We start from the raw sequence: 16,324 nt of genomic DNA on the forward strand, positions 1-16,324 counted from the left end.
CAGTAAATTATTTTCCTGATTGTGTGTATTTTTTAAGGGTCACCTCAGGGTAGCTTTGCTCCTCCTTGCTGTTAGAAGGGGACCCTGTACTCCCCACCCCATCAAATAATAGACTCTAAAGATACAAAGGTAACCTGAACAGTCGTGTGGTGGGCACGCCTCTCATTCCGCAGGAGGACTAAGTCCAAGTGCAGCCTGGGCAGCCTAGTGAGCCCCTCTCAAAATGAAAAATACAATACATGTGGCCCAAATGATCTAGCAGCTTTTTAGCCGATTCTCTTGGACTCCCTAGGTATTTTGTAACCAAATTTCAATATATATTGCTCCTAACTTTCCAGGCATAGCTCAAATGTCTGAGATACTAACTACTGCTGAGATAACAGGCACTTGAGTTTACTAACAGGTGTTCTGAAAACTCAAGAACCAGTCTGTGTTTCTTTCTTTCTTTTTTTTATTTTAACATTTATTGTGTGTGTGTGTGTGTGTGTGTGTGTGTGTGTGTGTGTGTGGCCAGCTCAGCCCACCAGGGGGTGGGGTGGGCTGGCATGTGGTGCTGGGGGATTGAACCGCGGTCCCTGTGCTTTGCCAAGCTTGTTCCAAGTAGGTGCTTTAGACCACTGAGCCATCTCTCCAGCCCCTGTGTTTCTTTAAAGAGCTTTCCTGCACTCACAAAGCAAGGCCCGCAGCTCTACGTGACATGGATATGGTCCACAGAAATCCACTTCTGGCAGTAAGCCCCTCTTGTATACTTGTGTAAGCTGCGCAGTACTGCAGTAGACCATGCTCCTTAGCTACAATGGAACTGTTACTTCGCTTTAAAAATGTTATCTTTAATTAATCTGTAAGGTTATTCCCATCAAAGTCCAGTAGGATTTTCTCTGGAGTCTGCAAAATTATGTTGCAGGTAATTAGAGTGAACAGAAAGAAAGCCAACACCTGGGGCAAAGCATCGTCACTGTGGAGCTCTCTGGAGCCAGAACAGGGATCAGATCACTGGCTACATCCAGGAGAGGACGTTAATGGGAAAGCGGAACACAACTGACAAAACCCACCACCCTGAGCTCCAAGAGTCAACCAGAAGCAGCCCTGCTCTGAGCAGCATTCATTTCTGAGAAGCAGCTAGCTATGGGGGAGAAAACGGGACGCTGCTGGGCGGCCAGGCAGGCCAGGTCCTGCAGAGGAGAAGCTCTGTGTGCAGGAGGGAAACGCCACTGCCTGCGGAAAGCACTGGCCAAAGGGCCGGCCGGGGCCCCCACCTGGGACGTGCAGCCCAGTCAGGTCACCAAGAGACACAGCCTGCTGTCAGGGCCAGGCTTTTAAAAAAGTAGAAAAACTGGGCCAGCGAGATGGCTCAGTGGAATAAGCGCTTCGCTGGCAAGCACAAGGGCCTGGGTTCAATCCCCGGTTCCGCCAAAAAAAAAAAAAAAAAGTAGAAAAACAAAACAAAAAATAACACCAGAGGTAGGACACACCATGAGGAAGATTTCAGAGAATTAGTTCAGGAAAGTTACTAAAGAGAGTATCAAGGCTAGGCATGGTGGCTCCTGCCTGTAATGCAGGCAGTCAGGAGGTTGAGGCAGGAGGATAACAAGTTTGAACCAGTCTGGGCAACTCTGTGAGACCCCATCTCAAAAAAAATAAAAAGGCCTGAGGACATTTCCCCGTGCAAGGACTCTTGTTTCAATCCCCACCAATACCAAAAAATAAATAAATAAATAAATAAAAAATAAAAATCAACAAACACGGAAGAGGACAATATGCAAGAGATGGGTTAGCTGTCCAACTGCTAAAAGTCACAGACAGCCCACACCACAGAAAGAGACTACAGCAAAGCAAGTAAGAAAGAACAGTGTGAGCGCGCGCGCGCGCGCACACACACACACACACGTGGCTCCATCCACAGCTGGAAGAGGGTGGGAAGCCCTGGAATGTGCTCCAGTGCTGCAAGAGCGAGGAAGCGCTGGCCGGGACCCCGCTGCACACGGTGTCTGTGTGCTGCCCGAACTGAATTCCTTAAGGTAACTATGGTAAATTCAGATGTGTGTCTGAAATCACAGAGCAACTGTGAAGAAATTAACCAAGAAATACAGTAAAAGAGCCAGGCCTGAAGTCAGACCTGATGGCACACCCTGTAACTCCAGCACTGGGAAGGCTGGGGTAGGACTGCTTTGAGTTTGAGGCCAGCTTGGGCTACAAAGTGAGCTCAAGACCAATGTGGACTACATAATGAAACCCTGTCTCAAAACAAAACCAAAAACCATGAGTTCAATCCCTGGTTCTACAAAAAAAAAAAAAAAAAAAAAAAAAAACCAAAACCAGGTGCAGTGGCACACACCCCTAATCCCAGCACTCCAGAGGCCAGGTAGGAGGATCAATTCCAGGCCAGCCAGGGCCACATACAGAGTTCAAGGTCAGCCTGAACTACACAGTGAGATGCTATCTCAAAAAACCAAGTAAAAATAAAGTGTGGTAAAAATAAAACTTAATAGGAGAAACAAACTAGCACAGTAAAAAATATTTAACACCAAAAAAAGCGGACATAGGGCAAATGAAGGACAAAACCAGGAAGCACTGAGGAAAGAAATGACAAACGTAAGCCCAAGCATATAAGAATGACACAGAATACAAGTGGCTAAGAGGGCTAGGGAGACGCTCAGAGGTCTAAGCGCCCACCCAAGGCCCATCTCCGCCACCACAGGCAGGCACAGAGCGGGTGAGGTGGCGCACACCTGTAACCCCAGCACTACACAGGCTGCAACAGGAGGATCACTACGGGGCTGAGCTGCGAGGACAGCCTGTACCAAATAATTTTTTTTAAAAAAAAAGATCTAAGGAACACAATCACCGTCACACTTACTGATAGAAGCAAGATCCAATTCTTTTTTTTTTTTTTTGTCTCTTTGAGACAAGGTCTTGCTATGCAGCCCAGGATGGCCTTGAGCTCACTCTGTAGCCCACGCTGTTGAGACCAGCTACACAATCCTCTTGCCTCAGCCTCCAAATGCTGGGATCCCATGCCTGTGCCACCATACCCAGCAAACAGCTAGTTCTAAGCTGTTACATTCCAACATACAATCAGATGGGAAAAGAAAGAATGCAAAAGACGTGTCACACGACCATAACCCGGAGAGAACCAGCATGAATAGGCTAATAAATGCCATCAACAGACTGTACACCAAGAAGAAAAATATGTAATAAGAATTAGGCCCTTGGGCTGGTGAGATGGCTCAGTGGTCTAAAGCACCTACTTGGAACAAGCTTGGCAAAGCACAGGGACCGTGGTTCAATCCCCCAGCACCACATGCCAGCCAGCCCCGCCCCCTGGTGGGCTGAGCTGGCCACACACACACACACATAAATAAACGTCTTTAAAAAAAAAAAAAAGAATTAGGCCCTTAAAGACAAAGAAAAACATGTAATAAGAATTTGGCAGTATGTGGTACACGCCTGTAATACAGCAGCTGGCAGGCTGAGGCAGGAGGACTGGCACAGTGTGAGGCCTGTCTGGGTTCCACAGTGAGTTCAAGGCTGGCAGGAACACACAGCGAGATCCTAACTCACAAAAGAACAGACTAAAACAAAACCCACATCCCAAAAAAGGAATGTCTCATGCCGATAACCTAAAGCCTATAGTGGCCAACACAAAGACACATGCTAGAGTGTTAAGGCCAACAGTGAAAGCCACATCACTAACCCAATGGAGATTAAAAAATAAGGAGCAATTAAAAAGCCAAACTGACACCATCACAATGTGTACTCAGGGGAAGCCACGTGGACTCTGGGCTGGGGTGGCTCAGTCTGGGGAGCACTGGCCTATTGCGCCTAAGGCCCAGGGTGCCACCCAGCACAGGAAGAACAAGGCAGGCATGGGGGTGCATAGCTCACTCCCAGCACTGGCATGAGGCCGAGGCAGGAGGAAAGAGTACAAAGCCTGGGTGGCACAGGAAGACCTGGCCTCAAAAAGATAAAATAAAAATAAAGACAAAAGTAACCAAAACTAAGTAAAGAAGAAAACATGAATAGAACCTGTGGCAACTGAATTAGTAATTAAAAGTTGTACTGCAAGGCAAGGTGTGTAATCCCACTTGTAAGGCAGGACTCTGTTAATAAATAAAAAAACAGGCCTGAGGAGATAGCTCAGTAGAGTAAGTGCTTGCCTGGCAAACGCAGGGTCCTGAGTTCAATCCCCAGTACCACAAAAAATAAAATAAATTAAAAAATAAAAAAACAGGGCTGGGTGTAGCCCTGTGGTGGAGCACCTGCTTTGCATGTAGGAGGCCTTGGGTTCAAACTCTAGTCTTACAAAAACCAAAATAGCTCTTTTGGGTTTTCTAAGATGACGGAAAAAAAGGAAAACCGGTCGTGCCAAAAAGGGCTGCGGTCATGTGCAGCCTGTTTGCTGCACGAACTGTGTCCGGTGTGTACCCAAGGATAAGGCCATTAAGAAGTTTGTCATTGGGAACATAGTGGAGGCCCCGCCATAAGGGACATTTCTGAAGCAAGTGTCTTCAACGGTTATGTGCTTCCCAAGCTGTATGTGAAGCTGCATGACTGTGTGAGTTGTGCCATCACAGCAAAGTGGTCAGAATTGATCTCGTGAAGCCCGCAAGGACCGAACTGCTCCACCCCGACTTAGACCTGCTGGTGCTGCCCCTCGACCTCCACCAAAGCCCATGCAAGGGGAGCTGGGTCTTAGTGGACTGAAGAAAACTCTTGAGAAAGAAATAATAAATTGTTTTTGTTTTTAGTGCCGAGGACCGAACCCAGGGCTTCCAGCTTGCTAGGCAAGCATTCTACCGCTGAGCCAAATCCCCAGCCGCCAGAAATAATAAATTGAATGTTATACTTTATACAGCATGTTGAGTGTACCTGCCAGAGGTGGGTTGGGTTAATTCAACCAGTCCAAGTTGAAGTTGGTACTTTGAAAATGAATAAAGAGGAACACACTGGAAGGCGTTTCGGGAGCATACCTCACTTTATATGACTGGTTTGTCTTAAAATTCAGAAATAAAGTTAGGCTCAAAAAACAAAATAAACAAAAATAATAAAAAGAGCTCAAGAATGTAACTCAGGGCAGAGAGAAAGAGAAAAAACAAAAATCTTATTAGGACAAGAAAAGAGAGTTGAGGGGCTCTGACGGATAGCTCATAGTGCCACGTGAGTAAATGCAGTGAGGTGCAGCGGTTCAGTTCTCTGCACCAGACCTGCCCTTAAGGCAGCCTGAAGTAGCAAAAACAAAAGAAAGTTGAAATGCATTCACTGATAAATTCTGCTTTTTTTATCGTTAACTTCATTTTATTTAGGCTTAACTTCATTTTATTTAGGCAGTGATTTAAGCATGTCTTGGTCTGTTTAGTTTTGAAATGGATAATTTCCAAGCTAACAAGCTAGTTACTTGGTTAAAAAATTCCAACAAAATTCATTTGCATCATAAATATCTGAGATTCATCAGATGGCTTTTCCGAGAAATTTGAGTCTGGAACCAAGCCTTTGGAGAGGAATGGGGTGGGCCCAGAGACTTCTGGGTCCCTGAGATCAGTGAGGACCTCAGCAGCCAGAAAAGGAGAGAAAGGAGTAGAGTGGGGCTAAGCTTCAGAAAATACGGTGAGGCAGAGGAGAAGCAAAGCTGGTGTCCAGGACCCCATGGAAAGGTGAACCTCCTCAGGCCAGGGGAGGACCTAAATTCTGTTATTTTAAGAATTAATAACAGAATTAACAATTTCAGGGCCAGCCTGATAGCTTATCAGACTAAAGCACCTGCTTAGGCAGACTGCAGTGGCTGGGGTTTGATCCCCAGTGTGCAGTACTGTGCTGGCTCTGCCCCCAGGGCATACTGGGACAGTGATGGAGACTGGGAGTGGTGATGGACACATGCCTGTAATCCCAGCACTTGGCAGGCTGAAAACAGGAACATCACGATGAGTCCAATCTACATAGTGAGACCCTGTAAACCCTGTCCTAAATACAGAAGAAAAAAAAGAAAAAAGAAAAGAAGAACAATTCCACAAACTTCGAGGCCAGAGAAGGCTATGGGAGCAATCCTGGAAGCATTTTATGAGGCTCTTAAGCTAGACAAAGCCACACCTCAAAAGAATTCCTAAAGCAAGCACAGAGCCTGGGGCTGCCCAGGCACAGGGCGGTTTCCCCAGCAGCTCTCCAAATACAGACCAGAGTCTGCAAAACACACCGTCAACAGAGGTATTTTTTTTTTTTTGCTCCGAATGCCTTCAAGGCATGACTGGCTGGCTTGTGTTGTGGGAACGAACCACAGCAAGCTGAGCCTGACTGCTTTGTTGAAGTAGCCACTTAAAGAACTGAGCTAAGGGGCAGGCCCCCCACACCGTCAACAGAGAAAGGAGGGCCAGCCAGACAGGGACCGTCTTGATCCCCAGCACCACAAGCCTTACAGGCTCCTACCCACCCCAGGGCGATTGAGACTGGTGACTGGACTACATTTCCAATTTACATAGTGAGACCCTGTACTAAATACATTAAAAAAAAAAAAAAAAAAAAAAAAACGTCAGGGAGATAGCTCAGTAGAATAAGCGTTTGTCTGGCAAGCGCAGGGGTCCTGAGTTCAATCCCTGGGACTGCAAAAATAAATAAATAAATCAACACATAAACAACAAAACACTAGTTAAGCAAGAAGTCTAAAGTTGTTACATATAGGGCTGGCGAGATGGCTCGGTGGTCTAGGGCACCTACTTGGAACAAGCTTAGCAAAGCAAAGGGACCACGGTTCAATCCCCCAGCACCACATGCCAGCCAGGGCCGCCCCCTGGTGGGCTGAGGGGCCACACACACACACATACACACACACATAATTAAAAAAAATAAAATAAAATAAATAAAGTTGTTACATATAAGAGTAACAGAACTGAATGCAAAATATAAACTTTTTTAAAAATACTTATAAACTAGACCTACATTTTTCAACTTAAGGTTTTCAACTGTCACAATGCAGCCCTAATAGTCAGCGGGCTCGGCAAATGCACTGCCAGGTAACTCTACGGCTACTGACACATGTCGTTCAGCAAAGGAATGCTGGGAAAGTACTTTGTCACCACCAATGCAAGTGCAGCGAAGGCAATCTATGGTTAAGCTGACACAAATGGAAATGGAAGTTTTGTTTCCCTGGAAAGCCGCAGTGAGTTCATATGAGGTGACACTGACAACGCAGGGGAGGGTCTGCAGGGCCAGCTAGGGAGGCGCAGCCTGAGGGGCAAAGCAGTCCTGGCCGCACCCCACAGGAGCTCCTGGGAGCCCATGTGTCCTTGGGTTATGGACAAGAACAGAACCTATGCATTCCACATTTCTGGAACTAAGTAAAAAAACCAAGAACAAGACCAAGGAAGCATTAAAACTACTGTAAAAATACTACAAAGAGCAGTGAATTGTAGTTGTGAGCCAGTGAAATTCCTACTTAATAAGATCCAAAAAACAAGGGGCCGGGGAGGTTGCTCAGTAGAATAAGGGCTTGCCTGGCAAGCGCAAGGGTCTGAGTTCAATCCCGGGTTCTTCCCCCTGCCAAAAAAAAAAAAAAAATCCAAAAAATGTATCTCTGATTTGAGATACTCAAGTGTGCATACAACAAAGGTTCGAAAGGGTTTGATGTTAACAGGGACTCTTCAGGCCACAGGAATGGAGGGCAATGCTTTGATAGGACAGAAGTAAGAATGTTACAAGACAGCACTGGGGCGGTGAAAACAGGAGGATCTGTTTTCACAGTCTGAGCTGCATAGTGCGACCCTGTACCAAATACACTAGAAAAAAAGTTACAAGACACAGCGAAGAGACTGGCATTTATGTGTAAGATTATTATTCAGAATCTTGATGTGGGTGATAATTTTGCTACTACAAACTGACACAAATGCAGAATTGTTCATTTTTTTGCGACAGTCTCACTATGTAGCTCTGTTCTGGCTTTGAACTCCTGCCCTGCCTCAGTCCACTGAGTGCTAGGACAACCGGTATGTGCCACCACACCCAGTAATGCATCCATTTTATAACCTTTAAAACCTGGGCACTTTGTGTACTTAAAATTCACTGAGTAATTCTTCCATTAAAAAGGATACACTCATCTGAGTTCCATGCCTGGCACCACCAAAAAAAAAAAAAAGGATACACTCAGGACAGAAACAAAAGGAAGAACAACCTTCTAAGTTCTAGATGCCCTCCACAAAAGGAAAGACAAAAAAAAAAAAAAAAAAAAGGGAAGACACTCGTGTTCATGTACAGAAGACTCAACATTTATTTATTTTTTTTTTAAATTTATTTATTTGTGTGTGTGTGTGTGTGTGTGTGTGTGTGGCCAGCTCAGCCCAACAGGGGGCGGGGCTGGCTGGCATGTGGTGCTGGGGGATTGAACTGCGGTCCCTGTGCTTTGCTAAGCTTGTTCCAAGTAGGTGCTTTAGACCACTGAGCCATCTCACCAGCCCCTAGACTCAACATTTAAAAAAAAAAAAAAAGAAGACTCAACATTGTTAAGTGCGTTATTCAACATATGCTGAATAATTTGTTAAGTGAAGGAGAGGACTGGGGATGTAGTCCAACAGTAAAGCCTTGCCTAACGTGTGTGAGGTCCTGGATTTGATCCCCGACACAAAGATTTAAAAAAAAAAAAAAAAAGCAATTATGAAATAACCAAAATCAGCAATAAGAGTCATCACTACAACTCTACAGAAATTAAAATACTATAGAACATTATAAAATTATAAACAACTTAACTAGATAAAATTCACAAGTTAGATTCATTTCTTTGTGGAAGACAGTCTCACTATGCAGTTTAGGCTAGCCTTCAACTCACTATGTAGTCCAGGCTTGCCTTAAACTCACAGCAATCCTCCTGCCTCAGCCTCCTAGTGCTTGGATTACAGGTATGAGCCACCACGTCCAGCTATCCACTTCATGTTTGTCTGGTGTTTTGTGTTTTTTTTTTTTGGTGCCAGGAATCAAACTCAGGACCCTGTGCTTGCCAGGCGGCCTTGTGCCACTGAGCTGTACCCCCAGCCCCAACTATCCATTTCACATAGTATTTTGTGTCCTCAAATTTGATGGATCCCAATCAAATGCCAGCAGGACCATCAGGCCAGTAGAGCTGACCTTCCAAGCCTGCTGGAGCACAGAGTGGCCACGCTCTGTGACAGAGCAGAGGACCAACACTCCCTGATGGTAGACCTACTACAGAACTGCACTGCAGGGGCCGGGGAGATGGCTCAGTAGAATAAGCGCTTGCCTGGCAAGCCCAAGTGTCTGAGTTCAATCCCTGGTTCTGCAAAAAAAAAAAAAAAAAAAGAACTGCACTGCAGGACACAGTGTGGCAAGTGAGCCCAGGAGGCACTCGGGAGGCTGAGGCAGGAAGGTTGAAAGTTCAAGGACAGTCTGGGCAACCCTCTCCCACGATTAAACTGTAAGAGATAAGGATGTATCTCAGTGATAGGGCACTGGCCTAGCGCACACAAGGCCTAGGCTCCAACTTCAGCGCCATGGGGGAAAAATACGCAGCAGCGGCACAGGTCAGTGCACAGAGAGCAGAACAAAGCTACAAGTTGGAATTCGCACCTCACCACTGCAGACCTGAGGTGGTGAGACTAGCGAATGGAGGGTGCCCCTCATCAAAGGGCCTTACTCTGGGGCAAAGGTGATACACAAGAAATAAAAACAGGCTGGCACATTCACCTCAGCTGCGCACAAAACTTAACTCAGGAATGACTATTAATGTTAAGAGCTTATACTGTAAAGTTTTTTTTTTTTTTTTTTTTAATTTTATTTATTTATTTTGTGTGTGTGTGTGGCCAGCTCAGCCCACCAGGGGGCGGGGCTGGCTGGCATGTGGTGCTGGGGGATCGAACCGCGGTCCCTGTGCTTTGTTAAGCTTGTTCTAAGTAGGTGCTTTAGACCACTGAGTCATCTCACCAGCCCTACTGTAAAGTTTTAAAAGAACACACAGGAGAAAAATCTTTGTGACCTTCAGCTAAGCAAACAACTCTGTGATAAAAACGCTGAGAGCACAATCCTTAAGGGAAGAAAAAGGGTGCTCGCTCCAGCAGCATACGTACGAAAATCGGCATGACAGAGGCCAGAACAGTGAATGCTTGATTTTTTAAGCAATTTTGCACATTTATATCTGGCCATCTGAACAACTACTCTGAAGATAACAATCTGCAATATAGCAACCATTATTAACTTACCATTTTCTACTGAAATTGTATACTGTTTTCAAAATTTTTTTATTCTTTTTTTTTTTTTTTTGGCAGAACCGGGGATTGAACTCAGGCCCAAAATAAAGGCTGGGGAGATAGCTGAGCAGTCTAAGCGCCTGCCTGGCAAGCCAAAGGACCTGAGTTCAATCCCTGGTACTGCATGCCCTGCTAGCCACCAAAACCAGGTATGGTGGCGTATGCCTATAATCCCTGGACTGGGGAGGTTTAGACAGGAGGATCTCTCTGGGTCTGAACTTTATACTGAGACCCTGTATCAAATAAATACATGAATAAAAACAAAATAAAAAAAGAAAGAAGAAAAACGAAGCTGGGCATGGTGGCTCACACCTGTAATCCCAGCACTCAGGAGGCTGAGGCATGAGGATTGCTGTAAATTCAGGACCAGCCTGGACTATAAACTGAGATCAAGGATAGCCTGAACTGCACAGTCAGACCCTGTCTCAAAAAGACAAAAGAAAAAAGCAAAAAATATATACATTTGTACCCAAATTAAAAAGGGGAGCTGGGCGTGCTGCACACCTAAAACCCCACAGCTGGGGTGAAGCCTACGGTGGGTCCTCAGCCTCCCTTGGTTCATCCACAGGGCTGCACCCGAGAAAAGGAGAGCGTAAAAAAGAAAGAAAACTTTACAAGATATGTGAGAATTGTATTTTGGATCAAACATCTGTGCCTACAAAATGGCTTTATAACTTGGTGAGAACTCAATTAAAAACAGCTGAGGCTGGGTGTGGTAGTGTATCCCTGTAATCCCAGCACTCAGGACGTTGAGGCAGGAGGACTGCCATGAGTTTGAGGCCAGCCTGGGCTACATCATGAATTTAAGGTCAGCCTGCACTACACAGGGAGACCTTGTCCCAAAACAAACAAAACCCAGTCAAAACAGCTGGGCGTGGTAGCACATGCCTGAAATCCCTGAATTCCTGTACCCTGGGAGACTGAGATGGGAAGGCCACAAGTTCACCTGAGCCCGGGCAATTAGGGGCTAGCAAGATGCTGCCTCAAAACCAAAACTAACTTGAAGGGCAGGGGTCAGTTAGCTCAGGCAGGCCCTGAGTTCCAGTCCCAGTACTGGAAAAAAAGCTTTTTAAAAAGGGGAACCAGGGGCTGGGGAGGTGGCTCAGTGGAATAAGTGCTTCCATGGCAAGCTCAAGGTCCTGAGTTCATTCCCTGGTTCCACAAAAAAAAAAAAAAAGGCTGACTAAAAAGGGGAAACGGGCTGGGGAGACAGCTCAGTAGAGTAAGTGCTTGCCTGGCAAGCACAAGGTCCCGAGTTCAATCCCTGTTGAGGAGTGGACACAATAGGGCACATGTGCTCGTGAAAGAGGCCAGGCAGCATCAGCGACTAGGGGGAGGCCCGAATCCCAGTGCACTAACAGGAGGGGAAGAAAGCCAGCCATGCCCCAAATGAGCTCCAGATAACTGCTAGGAAGTCAAAGGGGCAGAAGCAGGACCACCCAAGGACACAAGGGACACGGCCAGGCCAACCCAAGTCAGAGCTAAACAGAAAAGGCTCAGGGCTGGGGAGATGGCTCAGTGGAATAAGCGCTTCCCTGGCAAGCGCAAGGGCCCGAGTTAAAAAAAATAATCATAAACAGAGAGGGCTCAAAACTCAAGTTAAAAAGCACAACTCCCAAAAGCTGTGGTGGCGCCTTTCTGCCATCGCAACACTTGGGAGGCCAGACCTGGGCTATGTAGTGAGTTTAAGGCCAGTCTGGCTCAAAAATAATGAAATAAAAATCAAAAAAGCACAACTGACGGGAAAGCCTCAAAGGAGGCAGGCTGATCACAAGGGCGGCCAGGCACTAAAGATATGGCTAGCACCGCGGAGGAGAAGCAGTGTGCATTTCCTCTAATAACTTTTTCTTTTCTTTTTTTTTTCCCCTGCATTACTGGAGATTGAACTCAGGACCTTGCGCTTGCTGAGCAGGCATTTATGTCGCTAAGCTCTATCCCCTGCCCCTATTTCATCTGGTCAGAAACAATATGGCCAAAGTGGAGAGCTGGGACAGGTCAGTGCAGCTCTCAGGCACCCAATTCCAGCCTTGCTTAGCTGGCAGAGGGTCACAGCGCAGGGTGACAGTCACACTTGGGTAGGGACCCCACACTGAGCGCTCAGGGCCAAGAACACCAAGAAATGCACTCTTACCTCCTCCTCCTCTTCTGAGCCACTCTCTTCACTATCAGATCGCGGAGCTACTTCATACCTAGAAATACCATCAAGTTTAACTGCAATCCCCTCAGAACCCCAGGAGCCATTCCCTAGCCAACCAGCCTGGGGCCAAATGCAAGCAGTCACCCCCGGGCAGAGAGGCCCCACTTACCCCGGGTTCATCTCCAGCCAGGCCTCCAGCTGCCCAGCTTTGGGGGCATCCGTGCCCGTGAGGATCTTGCCGCTCTCCACATGGATCACCTTCACAGGGAGGTCACTCATCTGGCTGGTCTCGTCCAGAGGCTGAAAGAGAGTCACCTACGTGAGCATCTCATGAAAAGCAAGCCAAATGGGGCCAACAGGGGTATGGCCAGAATTCCAGGGGGTAATCTGAACAACTATTTTGCAAATAACAATATCCCAGTTAAACTGGGGTTGGGGTGTGGACACTAAATCAGTCCATGAATGGGTTTTGCAGTTCTGGGAGTAGATAATGGGGCAGCCCTCCCTGGCTGTGGGAGCCACCCTCCCTAAGGCCACGCAGCTGGACAGGAACAAGGGACAGGAGGAGGGCCACTGTTGTAACAGAGAAGGCCCTCCCAACCAGTATACTTCAGCTTCTTAGTTGTCCAGGTAACAATTCCTGTTCCAGTTGCTTCTGGTCTTCTAGAAACAGCTGGTCACTGACATATAGCCCGTCACCATGATGCACAGAGCACAAACCAGTCCCCAGTTGCCACGCCACTGTGCCTCTGCACTTCCTGCTTGCTTATCCAATATAAACCCTAGACCACCAGTGACCAGGGCCTGATATTTTGAGAGTGGTTCTTTTTTTTGTGGCCGGCTCAGCCCACCCTGGGGTGGGGGTGGTGCAATATGTGGGGCCGAGGATCCCTGTGCTTTGCCTAAGCAGGCACTTTGGACGGCTGAGCTATCTCGCTGGCCCTTGAGAGTGATTCTGATCAGTGCCCATTGACATAAAATATATCTGCCTCCAACCCTGGGCGCAATCTTGGTGTTTCTGCTTGCTGCTGAGCTGTCACTGCTTGCTGCCTCCTGCCCACCATGTGCTGGTTCTCCTTTGCCACGCCACCCTGCTCTGCAGCCAGCCAGCTATGAACCAAAACCTCTACAAACTGAGCAAATGAACCTTTCCTCCTTCAACCTTGGGCATCAGTTACTTTGTCTTGGTAGCAAGCAAAAGAACTAGGATGCTGTGACAAATGGCTTAGATGCGGGGTGTGTAGTTACAGCTGCCAGACTGACCAAGAGAAGGCTCCCTACGTGTCACCCAGCAGAGCAGGACACACAGAGACCAGAGCACCTGCTGGCAGGGGAGGAGCCTGGCAGGGGCGGGGCCTCGGAGCCACTTGGTGCAGTGTCTGACCCACCTCAAGGCCAAACAAAATGGGAGCGTGAAGCACAGTCACCAGCCCTGATGTGAAAAGTGGTCTAGAGCACACACTGAAAGCTCTACTCATGTCTGCTTGGCCCAAACAATCCCCAAACAGAGAGGATCTGAGCACAGGGGTTCCTTGACAGGAGGGAAGATGATGTCAGTGAGGCCCACACGCTCTAGGAGAGCGCACCATGGTCCAGATCTAAATGGCCCCACAGTCTCAAGCTCCCTTCCCTCAAAGGGAGCACTCCCGGCCTGGCTCCTCCCTGCCAAGTCCGGGCTGCCACAGTTATGCAGCTGTCCCTAGCCACACCATTTCTGTCCTGCTGCCAGTGTGTGGACTGACTCACAAAAATGAGCCAAATACACTTTTCACCTAAATACCAAGTGCTTGGTACTCTGTCTCGGCAAAGAAAAAAAAAACTAATGAAGCACGCGTCACAGGATGTTCAATTCCGACTACTTAATATGAGACATCAGCACAAGACAGCACACACTGTAATGCCAGTGCTGTGGGAGGCTGAGGCAGGAGGGTAGTAAGTTGGAGCCCAGCTTGGAAAACACAGGAACTTGGCATAGTCAGGACTCAAAACTGTGAAGGGTGGGCCTGGGATGCGGGATGAGGATGTAGCTCTCAGCGGCTGAGCCTGTCTAGAACATCTGAGGCCCTGGGCTCTGTGTACATGGGCGTGCTGGAGGTGTCACTGTGACCGCAAGGTCTAGGGCACGTGTGTGCGCGCGCGCGTGATATGTTTCCTAAAGCTGCCCACTGAGGGCCGAGAAGCTGTGCCCGCCCAGTGCCAACATGCACACCTCAAGTGGACAGCCGTGTGCAGTGAGAGACCAGGACGCTGAGAGAGAGGCTGCCTGCAGGGGACGGCAGGAGAGGCTACTGTGCTGCCAGGGAAGGAAGCACTCAAGAGACGGACCTCAAGGCAAAAGGGCACACAAGAGTCCTCGGGGAGGGCTAGGACCATCATGAGAAAGCATCTTAATACCAGTGGACGGGGGCCGGGGAGATGGCACAGTAGAGTAAGTGCTTGCCTGGCAAGAGCAAGGGCCTAACATCAATCCTCAGTTTCGTAAAAAAAAAAACAAAAACAAAAAAAAACGGAGGTTTACAGTACAATCAAGTGCACCAAGCACACACCCTTGCGCTCACACCGGAGCAGGGCCAACTGCAGCCCTTTGGGGGGGGGGGGCAGACGAAGGTAGCCTCAGGCAGGAAGGCTGGGTTCTCTGCACCATTCTGCAGGAAGAATGAGGGCAGGCCAAAGGGAGTCCTGGCCACGTGCAGAGAGAAGTCCCAGTGCGCTCACAGAGTCCCGGGAGAGGGCTGACCCCACAGGGAACCACCCTGGCAGACAGGGAGCGGGATTGGGGTGACCAGGGCGTAACCAACTTGTACCACCCCACTCCTACCATGATGTAATAATAAGGACACACGTCAGGTCTTCTTCCCCAAAACTCAAGAGCAGAATCTGCCACAAGGGAGAGCAGACAGACCGAGCCCAGGGTCACTGTGCCTATGCTCCTGAGAAATGTCAAGGTTCTGCAGGGCGCTGAAAAGGTGCTGAGCTGTGGAAGGGGAGAGGACGCCTGCCGGGGTCACCTGAGACCTGGTGCAGTGTGGAAGGGAATGACCTGGCCCTAAGAAGCACACACTGAGGTGCATGGAGGTAAAGGGGACCATCTGTCACCAAGCGGGCATGCCAAACGTCTGTAATCCCAGCACTCTGGGAGGCTTAAGACTGGAGGATCACATTTCTTTGGGTTGTTTTTTTTTTTTCCCACGGTACTGGGAATTGAACATGGGACCCTGTGCTTGCCAGACAGGCACTTAGTCTACTGAGCTATCTCCCAGCCCTTGGAGGACGACATTTCAAGGCAGCTTGGGCAACTTAAGTGACTTAGAAAGACCCACTCTCAAGATAAAAAATAAAAGGGGGCCAGAGAAATAGCTCAGAAGACTCAGCACCTGCTTTGGCCAGCACAGGGTCCCACATGCAGAGCACACCCCACCCCCACCCCACCCCCAGCGCACACCGAGCCAGTGACTGAGTCCGGGTGGTATGGTGGTACACGCCTATAATCCCAGCACTGGGCAGGCTGAAAACAGGAGGATCATTACAAGTCTGAGCTGCGCACAGGGTCTCACCTGTACCAAATATGTAAATGAAAAAAGGGGGTAGAAGTAAAAAATAAAAAGGCTGAGGATATGGCTCAGCCCAAAGGCCCTGGATTCAATTCTCAGTACTAAGAGGCAAAAAAAATATGCAGAAAAAAAAAAAAGGGTGGGAGGCTAGAATGTGTGCATCTTATTCGCAATTCACAGGAAAATCTGGGTGAAGCAGTGTCTGGACAGCCCTCGCACCTCTGCTACAGGTCTGAGGTAAGATAAAGCACAGGCCTAAGAAGCGCAGCAGCAGTCACAGAAAGATCTGGAGCGCTCGGATGTGATGAACACACTCACAGTCCAGGCCTCACCAAGGTGAGGCAGGATTCCAAGTTTGAGCCCAGCCTGTTCAAGGTCACAGCAATATAACAAGACCC

General features: G+C 48.0%; 1 protein-coding gene across 9 annotated transcripts in view; it reads right to left on the bottom strand.

Moving 5' to 3' along the window:
- Positions 1–16,324, bottom strand: part of Smarca4 (SWI/SNF related, matrix associated, actin dependent regulator of chromatin, subfamily a, member 4) — a 99,396-nt gene that overhangs the window by 36,949 nt on the left and 46,123 nt on the right. For all 9 annotated transcript variants that reach the window (XM_023717122.1, XM_004632860.2, XM_023717126.1 and 6 more), the window contains exons 12-13: positions 12,545–12,675; positions 12,370–12,427 (exon numbers count right to left, since the gene is read on the bottom strand). In XM_023717122.1, the coding sequence (XP_023572890.1) occupies positions 12,370–12,427; positions 12,545–12,675 (189 nt within the window). The remainder of the gene's footprint in view (positions 1–12,369; positions 12,428–12,544; positions 12,676–16,324) is intronic.

Source organism: Octodon degus, unplaced genomic scaffold (genome assembly GCF_000260255.1).
Source record: "Octodon degus isolate 3935 unplaced genomic scaffold, OctDeg1.0 scaffold00050, whole genome shotgun sequence".
In the NCBI taxonomy this organism is placed as follows: domain Eukaryota; kingdom Metazoa; phylum Chordata; class Mammalia; order Rodentia; family Octodontidae; genus Octodon; species Octodon degus.